The following is a 17,494-nucleotide window of genomic DNA, read 5'->3' as shown; positions in this document are numbered from 1 at the left end:
GGCAGAAGGCAGCTTTGGCTATCCAATTTTTCAGCTCAGCCTCCAGAGCTGCAACATGAGATGAACGTCCAGAGATAAGTATTTACCCTGATTTGTCCAATAAGAACTCCTGCTAACATAAGACTTTACGCTCTCCCATGTCCACAATTGCAACAAAGCCTATACTTCCCTTCAGTGTTTGTCTCTCTGCATAAGATTAAAGGAAACTGATTACAAGGAATTAGTTCTCGAAAGTTTCTAATAAAACAGTAAAGAAATCCCTGTAAAGAAATGGTAGCAGAAGCAGTGCATGACAGCTGCAAGAAACATCACTTTTGCATAACAGAATTAATGCATCCCATCAGCATTTAAACCAGCTAATACATTAGACTTGATAGTTTCAAATATTATATTTGTATGATATTTAATGGTTATTTGTACTGGCAAGGAAGTCTCACTGCCTTTCTACATGTTAGTAAGCATACTATCCATTTTCCTGAAGCATTAATGTATGGATAACTCATTTCTTATGCAAAGCTGAAATAGGATTTAATGAACCTCCATTACTCAAGCTGCACATTTTCCTAAAGATGAAAAATGCCATGTACAATGTATTTTCCTGCATGTGAATAAGCCCATTAATATAGATTTCTGAACAGTATTTCTACTCAGCAATTTTTGCCTTCCTTGGAGCAGGAAAGAGAAAGTGAGGGGAGCAGACACTTCCCCTTACTCCCCCACATCATCTCTGGAAAGGAATTGAGTCAGATTTGTTAATACTTTGGTTTCAAAGCTCTTAGTACATAAGCACAATCACCTTCTAACAAATGTTTATTAAGTCTTAGCTGCAAGCAGTTATATCATTTTTACTGTATTCTTCCCTTACTTTGATAGGAAACCATAACAGAAAAAGTAATCAAAGCAACACACAAATTTGGAAATATTGAGTATTGTTAGTTTGACATCACGTTTGCCTCTTTTTAACAATTTCCTTCCCTGAAGAAGCCCATCCTAGAAATTAAATGTACTCTACATACTAACAAGACATACTAAGCTCCTGTCATACTTAAATACAAATTCTTTTTCTTTACCAGCAATATGTAAGCACCAGTAAAATTACCATTTAGATGTACAAAAAGCTGATCTGCAGCCTCAGTCAAGTATCTGAAACTCAACTTCATATGCTACTGCAGTTTTAAGAAAGCAAGTCCTCATACTCTATTTTATTTAGAATAAAAAGTATCAGAACAGTGTTTTGCTAAAAGGTGTGTTGTAAAGGATGAAGAAGGAAGTTTACCTTTCATCATGGTATATGTTCTCTGTAAACACGTCATTACAGCAAGTTTTTGTAAGTACCTCAGAGAAAACTTATTTCTGTTCCAGAAAATTACTAGGTTTGGAAACTCAGTCACCAAAAATATTTTTTAGTTTTGCTTGTATTATTTTTACAGGTCTTGTAGAGAAAAATGCGAGTCTACCTTTCAACTGTATTTCTTGGAATTTCCCATTAATTCTACCTTCTCTCCTACCCTTCCCTTTCAATTCCTACTTGTACTGCTGGACCGTCATTATTACCCCTCTAAATGTGTCCACTGGGATTCAGGTTCTCTGTGGAAATTAGTTTTCTCCAAAATCTTGCTTTACTCAGAAGCTGACAGGAGGAATCTGTTGCTTTCCCACAGACTTCTCAGACAATTAATAGATACTGTTGACAGAATCAGGAACAATTGTAGATATACTTCATACCTAATTTCTCAATAATTAGGGAGTATGAAAACTTTCATTTTATTTGATAAACTTTCCTGCTCAACTGTAGTCTGAATCACGCAGTGCAAATTTTTGAGAGCTTTGCTGTTGCATTGCACAAACACAATATACCTTAATGGTAAATAATCAAACAAACAAGCAAACAAAAAAAAAAAGAAACAAAACACAACAACAAAAACAAAAAAATGGTTTCAATGGAGCTGACATTTTCAAATGAAAACATCTTTTTGTTAGAAAGCAGGACTATTTGGTATCTCTGAGGTAACATAATGTGGCTATAGCTTCTAGCATTACTGAAACAACTCTATCCATTAACGTTGAAATACAGAGACAAGGCTACAGCGCTTATAGAATAACGATCAAAGAATCTTGCAAAAAGTCAACTCCACTCCCTGGAAATGTAACTAGTAACCAGTTAACTTGCTTTGCAGAACAGTTATGTATTTCATAGTAGAGACTAAGAGCTTCTTTTGGCAACTTTATCATTATTAGACTAGGTAGTCAATCATATCATTGTCCAGCTGTGCAAAGCTCTGGTGACTTGGCTGACCATGGCAGGGCAGTATCCACAATGTTGAAATGGGATTTCTCTTCTCCCAGGTCACAGTAACAAGAACTGATGCCTACAGCACACTGTATACTGAACAGGAATATCAGACCCTCCAAAACGGGATGATTGTAGCCAACCCACCATCTGCTGCCTCCTCCCACTGTGTCACCAAAGCTTCCCTCTGCATCCAACATTGCAATAATCCTTCAAATTACAACTCAGTGGGACTGCAGATTTATGTATTTTTCAAATATTTACAGGCAGTAAGCAGCAGACAACCAGCAGGCACTCTGCCTTTCAGAGTTTTGCACACCAACCAGCAGGAACAGGAAAGGATGTCTTGGCTATCCAAACTACTTCAGCTGACTTGAACTCCATCCTCCTGCCCCAAATTGCATACAAACTATGCATAACTCTCAGAACAAAGATTAAGATCACATAATAAAAACAACTGTTACAACATTCTTTTTTTGTTTTTTCCTTGAAATAGATAGCACCACAGGAAATTCTGCCATCATTGCTTTACACATTTCAGAGCTCTTCACCCACAAAAAAGGTGTTTTTCTTGTAAGAGATTCCAGTATGCCACCACAGTTTTCTCAAGAGGACACAAACAATTAACTGAGATTCTGCATGTTAAAAATCATCCTTCCTATCAGAAGCTAGCTGTACATCCAGTGTAGTGGGAGAAGAACCTGCTTAAAAATCATGAATACTCAGGATCTAAGATATCATTCAGAACAACAAATTGCAAAATTTTATTTTGTTTTTCTTATCATCAAGTATGATTCTGCAAACAGATACAGAAGGCCAGATCTTGTGAAATACCCAGCTTAAGTGGTCCTTGACTGTGTACGCAGCTGGAACATACAGCTTCTGTGAAATGCTGATCTCTCTCACTACTCATGAAAACATAACAGTGATACTCACTATTTCTTTGCTGTTCCCTATCTTTGTATACCTATCCCATATGAAAGGGTAAACTGTGATAAAAAAAAAAAATTAGATGTAGAACGATATCTTAGAAGCTCAGTTTAGTCATCCATTTCCCTCTTTCCCTCAAAAGTCTAAAACAAAAGTAACAATTATATAAAATCCAGAAAGGTTTTGTAAACAGATTGCAACCAAAAAGAAAAAGATCTTACCTTGAAGCATCAAAGCTGTCATAGGATCCAACTGTGTAGTGTCTAAACAGCTTCTTTGTTCTATCTGATCGTGTTTCTGCACAAAGAAAAGGGAACATTTAACAATACTCCTGTGCTTTTTAATCAAGCACTGCTTTCATTTGCAATTTCAAGACTGATTTTCTGCTATACATCAATAAAGAAAACTTATAGTATTTATAGCGAATTGACATGGTCTCAAGGAGTTTTGAAATTTTTTTTACTTTGGAGTTGAGGTATTCTTTTAACGTATCACATGCATCAAATAAGGAGGGAGAACCTGTAGATCATATAGCATTTCATTTCTAAGTTTGAACGTTCCAACCCCATTCTCAGAGGCAACAACTTCCTTGGACTAAGAGGCAAAATACAAGAAAGAAACAAGAAAAATAAGCAACAAGTTTTGGAAAGGTTGGAAACAGCCAAAAAATCCAAACCAGTATTGTTGTTGTTGTTGTTGTTTAAATATACACATGCAACACAGAAAACGAAAGCTTTTTCAGCCATTTTATTTGGCATATAGAGAAGGGGGTAGGGGGAAAATTAGGCACCCACAATCATTGCCATCAATCAAATCTCACAGGAAACAGTGCTATAAAACATGTACTGCAATTATGTAGTAAAAGGAAACAATCCAACAAACTGTGGAACGGGGTGAAGCAAAAAAAAAAAAAAGAAAGAAACTCTTTATTTGGGAAACAAGATGATCAAAAGAAAAAGAAACAGCAATAAATTCACCAAAAAGGCATTTAAAACCTTGAGTATATTAGAATTTGATATTTATGCCTTTTACTAAGGGGAAAAAATCAAGACACCAAAAAAATCCCACATCATCCCACTGAAGCAGCTCCCACATCCTGTGGCTAACTATTTATTATGACCACGAAATTTATGTTCACAAGTATTTCTACAGTCAGATTCACCAACAGTAATACTGGTTTAATATGGGTATAACAGTTCAGTTTAGAACAGTATCTACAGAATGACAGACAACAGAGCTAAACATCTCTCTTCCTTGGAAATATGCTCTCTTATTGATTTGAATGGGTATCTAGAAGAGCACCAATACATCAAGCATATGGGAAAGATACAGATACTACTCCAATATTCATTTGCTTCAGTTTTCACAGCAAAGAGCATAATCTTAAAGGCTTACTCTGAAAGGCTACCACAAAGTACATATATAAACTACACCTTTAGGGAAGGACAAATATATTGTACAGGAGGTAGGTAATTCATTGTCATGTTCTTCTTCAGATGACAGGAAAACATAAAAATTTACTTCCAATAGAGGCATTCATACAGAATAAAACTTACGCAAAAAAAAAAAAAAAAAGAGAGCAAGGAACATTATTTTCAGTAGCTTTATGTATTACAAAACTTATTATTCAAAAATTATCAATTTTCTGAGTCTTACTCAACCTTTACCACAATAATATTTTAGGGTATTCATTTTCCTCAGAAGAGTATCTTTAGTATGATTCCTTTGTCTCTGGCTTTGTCTTTCAAGGGAAGATAGTTATACTGAAACTGTGGGTTTTGAGGCAGGAAAAAGTTTGGTCTAAATACAGGTTGGACCTCAAATGCCATCGAATTGTTAGCCTAACAGACATCAAAGAGCAAACTGAAAAGTTTCTGATTTAGCTTGTGCCCATGAAATTCTCATCTGCATGGCCCAGGATTTTTTCATTTAAGGCCATCCTTGCTCCATCGAAACAGATTTTATTAGTTCTCCAAGCTAGACAAAGCCCTCAAGGTATACCATCTCTATGTCACAACTTTTAAGATGTTAAACGTTGCTACTCTGAGATGTAATGTCAGATGACCAAGTGCTAGTCTGCAGAGTGAAAAAATAATGCATCAGTGCAGGATGACAGGCTTTAAACACAGTCAAGAAGCGCAGTGCAGAAGTAAGTACTGGGAAGCAGACTTTGTGAAAAAAGGAGTTGACAAAAAGTATCTCTTTTTGCTTTAACCATTACAGCTGACTCAAACTGGATTGTGGGACTTCAGCATGTTCCAAGCTGGAGACATAAATACAAGTACACATCCAGAGGAATTATGGCTGGAAATATAGATGCAGGTTGCAGCTGGCTGACAGAGTAAGCAAGTTACTTCATAGTGGTGTACTACGATACAAGATACAAGAGATGCCTCTAAGAAGTACTAAGAAAAAATAGAAATATATACATTTATACAGATTTTGGGAAGACCAGCCAGCATCCTTCCTACAGGATGACTAAAGAAGGAGAAAATCCCTTACACAATATGAATCCTACTAGACAGTTTTGTTTACATTTATTCTGTCCCTTTGTCATTCACCTACCAGCTGTATTTTCTGCCAGAGACACCTAACATTTTCCCCAGGCTCCAGGTCCAACTGCCCTGACCCACTGCCTTTCTGGAAAAGCCAAGAAGAGCACAGCCTGCAGCAGGACTAACCTAGCACCTACCTAGGTACAAACAAAGCTCACCCAGGCAGCACAGTAGCTGCAGGGCTGGAGGACACCACATTGCCTTTCACAGAGTAAGAGCTGTAAGTGTAGTGAGAAGCAACGGTACCCAAGGCTACATGACAGCTGCTCAAAGAGATCTGGCTTTGAAGTAGCTCACTGTATGGCTGTACCTCTCAATGTGCTCTAAGGGTCCAGTGAATTTTATAGGTCACACTTTCATCACTAAGTTGACAAGGTTAGCTTCAAAATTCAATGACCTGCTGTAACATGAAGGAAAAAGACCTGCATGAATTGCAGCCTATTCCCCATCGAGCAACATTCTTTTTCACATCATCCTAAAAATCAGATTAATATCCAGAGACATGACCAGAAGCCACACAGAAAAACATAAACCTGGAAACCACTTACAGTTTACCACTGGCCTATTTTCAGCAGTTGGTTAAAAATAATTAAAAGAACAAGGTATGATGACGAATATTTTGGAGCTCTTAATGCCACTGCTTGAGCCTTAAGGAGCCAGATGTTTCTTCTGCAGAAACTGTTTTCTATAGCATGATATTTCAGTGCTATTAACGAATACAAAGTGGGTGGGAGGAAAGGAAAGACACAGTAAGGCAGATAGCTTTGTTCATCTACTTAGTATTGCAAAGCCAGCACTCTAGCTGCAGCCTGTATCTGCTCCCTGCCTCTCCCACCCCTCTACCTTCCCCCACTTCTTTGTGTGCAATCATATTCACAGGGATTATCTGGGAAACCATTAGCCATACAAATCCCTGAACTCAAGGCTAAGTGGCATGTTTCCCAGGTTGCTGTGTAAGCCCTAGAGTTCTTTAATTACCGTCTTTCCCTAAAGCCTGACTCAGATTCCAGTCTGTCCTATTACGCAGCATAAGTACACACAACCATAAGGGGAAAGGATTAGGAATTGGTCTTCATAATGAACAGGGTATTGAAAAAGAAGGAAAAAAGGAAAGAAAAAGAAAGAAAGAAAGAAAGAAAGAAAGAAAGAAAGAAAGAAAGAAAGAAAGAAAGAAAGAAAGAAAGAAAGAAAGAAAGAAAGAAAGAAAGAAAGAAAGAAAGAAAGAAAGAAAGAAAGAAAAAGAAAAAAAAGAAAGAAAGAAAGAAAGAAAGAAAAGGAAAGAAGGAAGGAGAGAAGGAGAGAAGGAGAGAAGGAGAGAAGGAAGAAAGAAAAAGGAAGGAAGGAAGGAAGGAAGGAAGGAAGGAAGGAAGGAAGGAAGGAAGGAAGGAAGGAAGGAAGGAAGGAAGGAAGGAAGGAAGGAAGGAAGGAAGAAAAGGCCACTTTAAGGTTTCTTTTTTTAATTTGACTAAAGAATGCAAAGAACCTATAAACAATTGTTTAACAAATGTTTTTATGAATTCACAACAGAATTACAAAATAAACAGGTATAATAGCACCAAGAGGTTAGTTTTGGCTTTCAGTGGATTTTTGTGCATTCTTATGTCCCCCCTGTTTTCTAAGGTCATTACTTTTAATCAGAGCTCTTTGGAGTAAGTTAGGACCACCTAAGACTCATATCTCTGTCTATCACCAATGCTGGAGTCTTTACCTGTGGAACCTTTGAAGATTTCTTTTTCAACTTGCTGCAGATTAGAAAGACTAGCAGGAAGACACAGACAAAAAGGTCTAGAAAAACATTTAGCAATGTGTATATTCCTCCATTGTTACTGAGATGAACATCTGCCACCACAGCCAAAAAGTCTTTGCATGAAATTGGATCAGTTCAAAAGTTATTCTAGGAGGATGACCAAAGCAGCAGCATTTGCAAAAATGCTCTAGTTTTCTTTACATCATCAAGAAGAAAAAAAAAAAAAAAAAAAAAAGGATCATTGGAGTATCATTCAAGGTTTCTAGAGAAGCCCCAGTTGTAACCCCAACACATTTGTTTCTATTATCTCTAGCTAGAAGACTCTCTAGAAGACTCTCTCTCTACAGGCCTTCATCATTTCTAGGATACAGTAACAGGACATGCCTGGGTATGAAGCATCGGGACAAGGTCACAGCTAACAACTCTGCCCTCAAAGTACCACACTGCTGTTCACAGAGTAAAGAGCATTTTATGCAAAAAGCAAGGCTTTCTGTACAGCTACAGAAAATATCTTCTGTAGGAATACATAGTTACTATAAGTCTCCTGACTTTCTGCTACAAAAAATAAATAATAAATAAATAAATAAAATAAAAGTAATAAACCACCTAAGAGACTTTCTTCACATCAATTAATACGCCATCTAGGAGCAACCTGAGTCCTAGCATGACAGCCACAGAAGAGTCTACAAGGAACAAAATAATATGGCTAGTTTTTTCCTGGTCCATTTACCGCTGAAGCCAAAGGAGTTGCAGCAGAAATAAGCCTTTTGCACTGTGCAACAGTGGTAATACAAATAACAAACCCCTAGCTTTTTCTTTATAAGAATCATTTAATGTTGCAGACATCTCAGTATGCAATGGACTCAAATCCTGACATTCTGAATATAATTTTTAGGGTCAAAGAAAGGTGATCACTGGGAAGATGCAGAAATAAAACAAACATATTCTCCTTTTTTTCTTCCATCTCAGGAGGAGTGATAGTTTTCTTCAACTGAGAAATACACATATGACTTCCCTGCGGCTTCCTGGTGTTAGCCTCATAACTGCCCACAGGACTCCAGCAGTGCCTACAGATAGCATTATCAAAAGCTGAATATTGCTGACATGAAAGGGAAGAAATAAAATTTGGACTCTAACCCACACAGACAGATACCTCGATTCTCGTTCTGTGTCTTTCATGATTAGCACGTAACTCTTGTAAGCACATTACAACAGACACTGGTACTGTTCTTCGTAGCAGCTTGCTTACATACTTGATATTGGTTAGAAGCGTGAAGAGCTAGGGAAAGAAATCCCAAAGCAGCTGCCTTCATTTCTTCTCTCCCCCTGCGGCTCCTCGCAGGGTGGCTTCGTGTTTCCTAGGAAACTGCGCGGGGCTGCGGGCCACTTGCCATCCCTGCAGGAAGGAAGGGCTTCGAGCCATCGGCACGTGCACGGGCTGACCTAAGGAGTGGAAACGCAACCGCCTCACCTGGTGGGGCATTGGTGCGGCACTGGTGCCAAGTCAGAATCCTTCCGTTTTGGTGCTCAGCTGGCCACAGCAAACCGAACAACTTAGCACCATCCGAAAACGTGCAGCTTTTCTTTCTCCTTCCCCAGCAGCACCTTCAAGGGACACAGAGAGAGCTGGAGATGCTCTTTGCTAAGAGAGGGCCAGGTACAGCACTCGGCATGTGGATGACAGAAAGCAGCACCCAGCAGTAGCAAGAGGCTAAGGCTTTTGCTGCGTCCCCTCTTACATTTGCTGGGCAAAAATACTTTCATGGCTATTTATGTTGAGGGTTAGACCAAAAGTTATTCAAAGCTGAGAAAAGAGGTCTGAAATTCTTTGTTACTGCCATGTACACAGACAGTAAATAACGTTAATAGATGTCCACTTGCGCTAGCCATTTTCTATACACTTATTTTGCAATAAGATAGTACCATATAGCCTTTCCTAAAATTGACCCAATTATATCACAAAAAATGTTGACCCTACAAAAAAAAAAGTGGAGAAAAAGTATATGGGATTGAAAATGTCACAGTGGATATCATTTATGTTTCTGTTCCAATTACTTGCACATTCAAAACATTTGCCATACTAAATGATGCTGAATTAATTCTACTGTAGAGGAAGCAACATGTGAAATAGGCAGCAGGTTTGTTAGATACCATGTCTCAAAAACAGCTAACATAGTGGACATTCTTGTCCTAAAAGCTCGGCTCAAGCTGTGTTTCCCATTTGTTGAATAAACTAAGCACATCATTGCTTCAGAAGCCTGTGCTGCTGTGGGATAAACACTACTGTATTACGTGCTGGTCAGAAAAATGCCATTTTATGTGACCAGACTAATGAAAGACAGATCCCATAATTAAAGTAACCCCTTGCTTCACACAAAGGCCAATGACTGCAAATTGTACCCACATTGTTACTATCATCTACAGCACAACTAAAGCTTTGTAAATCTTAGATTTAGGTCATAATGCAATATATAGAATGTGTGAAACTATGTATTAAGGAAATAAATGTTACATTTCAAAAACCAAAAGAGTTTTGCATGGAAGAGTCACCCTATTCCTTCCTTTCTGTGTATTGTAAGCACAACTTTCATACTTCTACTCATTTAACACATTGCTAGCTCAGTATGCATTTGCTTTTGAGTAACGAGATTTTCTTGATAACAGACACATTAGTAACTTTGCTCCAGAAAAGAACAGAGGAGGGGAGGGGAGGGGAGCTCTTATTCATACCACATATGGTCAAGTTTCAGTAATCTTTTCAGCAAAATCTTTTCCTTATTCCCTTTCCTGCTTAGAAAATTGAGATTCATCAAAACAGAGATGTTCCACAAAATTTTGTACAGTAAAATTTTGAAAAGCAGAAGGGTTTTTCAGACCTATAATACAATAGTTTAACATAATATTTTATATTTCTTTCTTTGAGCATTCATTTGAGATGTAAAAAAAGTTCAGGGATTCTCCAAATCAAGCAGAGCAGGATATCTTGGATTCTGAACATCTATGTAAAAATGTAAAATTGAAAGATAAATTTGTCTCTAAATTTGAATTTCTCTCTAAATATTTGAACATAGGATCCTTCTTTTTTAAGACCAGAAGTTGGTGCATTGAAGGCATCAGAGAACAAAGCCCCCCACTGTGCTGTATTTAAAATCTGAACCAGGATTTCCGTCCCTCCTGAATATCAGTATGTGCAATTTTGAAGCTGGAATGAATAAGGAATTCATATGATTTACATTCAGTGAAAGCAAATAAAGCCTACTCCTGTTGAAGGGGTATTAAAATTCTTGAAATGCAAATCTTCAGGTATGTACCACCCAAGAATTCAGAAGAAACTACAATTGTCTTTGTCATGTCTTTGGAAACATGAAATAACATTGTTGCTTCATCAGAAGGGGTACATTATCAAGAAAAAAAAATCTGATGAAAGCATTATAAATGGTAAACTAAAGAAAACCTTTAATTCATAATTCACTTTTTTTAAAGCTTGTTGATTTTTTAAAATCTCAGTATTCAGTTCACGTGGTGTTCTCAGCCAATTTTTCTTTCAGCTGAAGCTGAGAAATAGCAAATCTTATGTGGTATTTGAAGTTTTCAGATTTGAGAATAGGCATAAAAATGTCTCGAGGATGACTCCTTGACTGGAATAGCAAATCCTTGGATGCCCCTGCTTTTTTTTTTTTTTTTTTTCACCCCACCAACTCCTTTAAAAAAGAAAGGAAGACTGATGTTGATTCCCTCATGCATCCTCAAAGAAAGATTAGCTGGAACATAGTGAGTTAGCTTACTCACAAAGGATGCTGAAATGGCTGATCAATGTACCGAATCAGCAAGTTTGCTTGCAAGAGAAACCTTAATAACTGAAATATGCAAGTTAGATCCATTGGAGATGGGGGTTATGGTTAAGAACTGTGGTTTTCCATGTCATTATTTTTCCCTATAATTTATCAAAAAGATCACTTACACTGAAAAAATAGCAAACAGTTGCTGAAACATTTGCTTCTTATTCTCTTAAACTTAATAAGGCTTACAGAGCTGAATATGGGGAATCACTACTCTTGTAACAAGATCACCAGCTATGTACACAATTCTGTTGCTGAAGTTTAAATCTGACTGGGAACATAACTTCATCTGCTTGTATTTTCATCTTATGAAGAAGCAAAGTTATATGTGCATTAACATTGAGGCAAATCTCTGAGGTAGATTTTATTTCAGAACTAGGTCTTCCCTTTGTTATGCAAACTGTTGATAACCCGTTGGGAAACAGGCACAGCAGACGGTGGTTTATTCTCGCATGGCTCTTCCTTTATTTGCAGAATATTTCCAAAATGCTGTAGTGATTGCTTGATCTTTCGCTAAGAAGCTATCCTGGGGCTTTCTGCAGGTCTTCATTCCCTCTGCCCCTCGTTTATGACCCATCTGCAGCAGAATAGTTAATCAGCCTACTGCTTGCAGATGCTGCAAGGCATCTTTGTGTCGATGGTCCCAGTTGAAACAGAGGATTAAATTACTCAGTGTCTGGAACAGACACAGACACAGGTCTGGGTGATGTCATCAAAGGGGAGGAGTTGGGAGAGGACATTTTTTTCTCCCTTTCCCCAAGGTTTATTAGGTTTTACAGACTTTGTTGCTTGTAAAGAGATGGATGTTGACCTGTGCTGATAAGAGACCACAGAGATTCTAGCAACCAAGCATGGAGTTGATTCATTAGAACATATTTACATTTTTGCTCAAACAGCCCACTTTTATGAAATTGGGTCAAAATGAAGCAACTTAAATACGTTTTGGTTAATCCTTTATTGTGGATAGTTTTTGTTGTTGATTTCAAATTGCCCTGATCATGTAATAAGGCAACTCGTTTTTCCAATTTAGATGGAACATAGAAATCTTGGTCTGTTGCCAGCTGGCAATATCATCTGTTGCAAACATTTTACTTATACTGAAGGTCAGAATGGCTTGTTCAACTACAAAGCTGAGGTGGTGTGATGATCCAATTCTTTGGAACTGATTTGTTGCACCAAAGTTTGTAATCATAACACCTTATTTCATATTTTCCTTCTTCTCTGAAAATATTCTTGTGAATTATTTTAGTGTTCTGACTAATAGCAGCAGCTTAATCCAGAATGATGGCCTGTAACAAAGAGCAGGAGTCGCATGACACTTAATAGTTTGCTCAACAGTGCAATTTTACTCTTCACACTCAGTGGATGCTAATTTTGCCATCCCTGTCTTCCAGTGCTTCTGTACATGCCTTATTTAATGCAAACACTAACTTCAGTATTTCAGTACATGTCCCTCATTTTAAGTCAAGAATACCTGTCTGTGAGCAGCAGAGGCCATTTAAAGTCCCAAACCAGCACACTGCAAACAGAGACAACAGGCTTATGGATGTGAAGTGAACAAAGTGAGGACTTTGTAGTGCTCAATGCTGGTATGTTAACACAATGTTCAATTTACCTGTATTTCTACTTATAGCCCTAAAAAGAAAAAAAAGGCAAACAAAAATCAACCTTGCATACATCCAGGGAAGAAGCCTTCTTTTTATCCACACCCAAGCTGAAAACCCAAAGAAAAAAAAATCCTCGAAAAAGATAAATTATAAAGAAAAGAAAATCCAAGTAATATTTTAGAATTTGACATCTATCTCATTCATTAATTAAATACTATGTTTCTCATAGCTACCACCACCCTCTAAACTGGTAGCAGAATTTGTTTACTTCTTCTAAAAAGATAACTTCTGCAGCTTTAGGCCAAGCCAAAGCCACCTGAAGCTGGATCAGTACGGTCATGATCACCTGTTAGGAAGTGTAAAAATACACTTTTATCAATCATTTTCACACAGTTACAAATATACCACAAGAACCTGAATTTTAACCTAGTAGAAATATTACTTTTTAATATTATTACAGTGTAGCAGATAACTTTCAGTGACTTTGCTTTAGATTTAGAGAGACTCCACTAGAAGTTTGTGAAGAAACTCTGCATTGGTTTGTGTGGCAGAAGCTGTGGTCTAGTCTACAGCACACAGGCTATTTCTACCTGAGACATGTTTACAATCACACAAGATAACAAACTGCTTTGAAGAAGGTCATTCTGCACCCTAAGGTGGAAAGAACAGATGGAGAACTATTTTGGGCTGTGTTAGCAAAAACAGTCCCTGAAAAGCCATTCTTCTATTCAATTTTAAATACCATTAATTTTCATGTACAGCAAGTTTCAGCAAGAGTTACTATGGACTTTTATCAACAATGGTGACACAAACATTTCACTTCAATTTCCTCCATTGCGGAAGCCTCATTCAAATACAAAGCCTTGCCAGCTTTATTCAGGATCAACGATCTGTCAAATCCTCATACTTCAATAACAGATAACATTTTGAATACATGAGAAGCAGTCATCTGCTGTGCACAAGAGACATGTGAGAAGTTCAAGGAACATCCCAACCATTTTCACCATAACTCTCCTTAACACACACAGTGGTTTCAAACCTGTCTTTTTGACAGCTTTGCAGCCAACTAGCAATTCCAGCTGCATGTAGGCCTCCTCTCCCTGCCATCAAGCAGGTCTCAGACTGCCCTGATAAGCCATCCAGGATGCAAGGAGGGGGTTTTTCATACTTTCTGCTAGATCAGCTCCATGGAGGACTCATTTGCCCAGTTCAGAAGCATACTGGTTTCCCTTTCCTTTAGTAAGAGGCAAAGGAATAGGAATGCTTTGTTTTCTTTCATTCCCCCCTCCTTCAATCTTCTTGGAATATTTCAGACATCCGTAAAAATATCTCAAAAGACAACTTTCTCACTCAGTCCTGCCTATACAGATGGCACCTCTTCTTAGCTCTTTTCCCAAATCTTGCTCAAGCTGCTCAACCTAACATCATAAAAGTATGGTGTGACAGGTACTTAAAAGGTTATAAAATGCAGATGACTTTAAGAACAAGATAACACTAAAGAAAAATCGAGTAAAAGCCAAAATTTCAAGTCTTCATTCAGTATCTTTTTTTTTTTCCTCTGCTTTGATTATGCACATGTGCTTTCCAGTTTGAATTCCACTGTGGATAAAGGATACCATTACCAAAAACCAACAGACATGCAGAAGAATAGTCAGCAACTTTTACTGTAAGGGCCTCAGAATAACTTATAATTTAATATTACGATTTCAGTCAGTGCGAACAAATGGCTCAGATTAGCAGAGCAGAATGTTGCTAAGCAATGTTGTACAGGAGTTTACACAGGCCCAGGGAGGGGAGGATCAGGGTGGAACGAGTCGATGCTGAGATGTGCATGGTTCCCTGCTCAGCAGGAAGAACTCCTTCCTCACCACGCTCCTGAATGCATACAAAAGGCAAAGGTATCACAGCAGCAAAATTATGGAGGAAACCCACATCGTTTTAAAGGAAAACAGAGAACAGAGCATTATGTACTGAACTGCGATAATTTATCAGAAAATATAGATACAGTTATATACAGATATAATAATAAAAATAATAATGTAATATGCAATATATAGAAATAAAAGTATAAAAATAATATACAGATACAGCTTTAGATGCTTCATATTGATGGCTGTTCAATCTAAGTTAAATATCTCAAGTCTCGGAGTCAGGCCACAGCTACCACATCTAAAACTGTGATTTGACCATTGGTTTGGAGAAGCTACCTGGGTATTCAAAATAATTACTATAACTGGAGATTAAAAGCAGCAAAATCTGAAAATATTTCTATGTTTGAAAACTTATAAACGGTCCTTTCAACACTCTGAAGACAAATAATAGGAACTGCTTTAAAAGAACACATTCAAAAGTCTATGATCTGTTGCAACCTTAACCACTCCTAAAAATTAGAATAAATTCCTGAGAATTAAGAGAATAAAGTTTTCCTAAGAAGGAATCAAAAATAAGACTACTAAAGAGATATTGTATGTTAGGCAGTGCATATTAAGTATGTACCAGATATTAAGAAAAGCAATATATGACTGTACAAAGGTGGTTTTTTTTTTTGTTTTTTTTTTTTTTTAAAGTACCCATATTTTCTAAGCATTTTACTGAGGTCACTAATCTCTCTCTATAAAACCTTTCCATTTCCCCCCCCACCACTTCAAAAAAATATCATTCTTCATTACAGCTATACACAATACCTCCAAAATGAACTCTCTTCATAGATCTTGACTTTTCAGCCATTGTTTCTAACCAGCTGACTTGAGTTTTGTATGCTTCTGCATCCTTACGAAGAAAAACATCCCAGACACTTAATCTCAAAATATGCTCTCTGAAATATGTTAAAAAGTTGAAGCTTTTCAAGAAATGTAGGATTTGACAAGTGTTCTAACTTTTTATACAAAATGCTGCTGAAAACAATTCTTATTTTTAAAGAACAGCAACAGAAATCCCAAATCAAGATGACCACAAACAGGAAGTCTTATTTCACACAAGTTACAGGCAGAGACTCCAAGCCCACATCCTTTCAGTTCCACACTGTACCAAGAGATTTTTTTCCCTGATGCAGGTTTCCATGGAAATGCATCAGTCACTAATCTAAATAAGTGCGGGTGAAGGACGCCTGAAAACCTAGAGCAATTACGCATGCCATTAGAGGAAAAGAATATGATTCAACCCAGCTATTAGAAATGTGGCACAGCTATCACTTCTATATATTGTTGTAGTGTTCTAAAAACAAAACTGCTTCTCTATTTTTTTAAACCCACCCTTTTACTGCCTATAAGAAAGAAAAAAGAAAAAAGCATTAAAAATACCTTTCACGTAACAAGCACATAGTGAAGTCAGACCATATCAATCGCAAAACACAAATGTAGTTAATAACACACATTTATTTTGCAGTGAAAATCCAGTGTACATGAAAACTTGTTGTTCCATTATGGGTCAAAGACACTTCACTTTAGTTATTTTGATGAGCAATAGGGAAGTGAATCCTTTGATCTGTATTAAAGATCTAATGATCCTTGAAAAAAAATGATGTAAATATAAAGCCTGATTAATGTGTTACTAAACATGTATTTGTAACCAGGGCATACGTCAGGCATAGGTAGGTCTGTACTTACAAAGATAATTGCAATTCAGCACCCAAATTAACTTCGAGTAGTACACAGCAGTAAGGGCACACATTCTTCTGTCTGTGTGCGAGTACTTTAGGCTGTGTTACACTGCAAATACCGATCCCCTGAGACTCTTTATCGACATTTCACCTCTGTCCCACAGTGTGCACATCTCACCTGGCCCATGTTGCTGGCACACGAGCGGTTTGGTATCCATGTCAGCTAGCTTTCTTGTCCTCCTGCTGCTTTGCACTCAATGCATTCCTACCTCTTACCACACAGGAAAACATCTAATGATCTGCAGCAGAGACTGTGCTGTTGAGTATGAACAAATGCTTTGCCATAAAGGAAGAGAGTCTTTCCAGACTACTTGAACTGTAGGACAAAAGAGTTATTTTGCCCCTTCCCTCACTCTTGAAGAATGAACTATTGTAGTACTACTTATAAGTGGAAACACTGGGCAACCTTGAAAAGATCCAGTTTGGGGATTCTAAGGACGGTTTTGCAAGTTCTTATAATCTATGCTAGGTTTTACAGAAAATGTCTCCCAAACGGTTGTAATTATATATGAGTGAGGCAAGCGAATTGAAATTTTGAAGCACAGATTTGAGATGCAGCATCTATGCTACATGTAGCATAGCCAGGAACGTGCTACTATTAATCCATTTGACAAGTCTACTTGAAATCATTGTCATTTCAGCCAACAAATATTGCTGTTAGACCACAGGCAGTAGGACCTGAGAAGGAAGAAGCACTTTTCTGGAGGAAAAGACCTCTTAAATTTTCAATTGCACTCAAGTCTCTGTTATGTGCAAGCCCTATTTCCAATCCACAACCAAGCAGTCCCCATCTACCCTCAAGTACTTAATACGTATAGTGAAGCAAGCACTCAGGAGGCAGAGAACCAGTTTTTCTTATAAGCTCAGG

General features: G+C 37.5%; 1 protein-coding gene across 4 annotated transcripts in view; it reads right to left on the bottom strand.

Annotated features, from left to right (window-relative positions):
* Positions 1-17,494, bottom strand: part of SHANK2 (SH3 and multiple ankyrin repeat domains 2) — a 352,436-nt gene that overhangs the window by 154,226 nt on the left and 180,716 nt on the right. For all 4 annotated transcript variants that reach the window (XM_066997187.1, XM_066997188.1, XM_066997190.1 and 1 more), the window contains one exon: positions 3,442-3,517. In XM_066997187.1, coding sequence (XP_066853288.1) covers positions 3,442-3,517 — 76 coding nt within the window. The remainder of the gene's footprint in view (positions 1-3,441; positions 3,518-17,494) is intronic.

This window comes from Anser cygnoides, chromosome 5 (genome assembly GCF_040182565.1).
Source record: "Anser cygnoides isolate HZ-2024a breed goose chromosome 5, Taihu_goose_T2T_genome, whole genome shotgun sequence".
Lineage (NCBI taxonomy): Eukaryota > Metazoa > Chordata > Aves > Anseriformes > Anatidae > Anser > Anser cygnoides.
The sequence above is the reverse complement of the archived record's forward strand: the minus strand, read 5'-3'. Positions and strand labels throughout refer to the sequence as shown.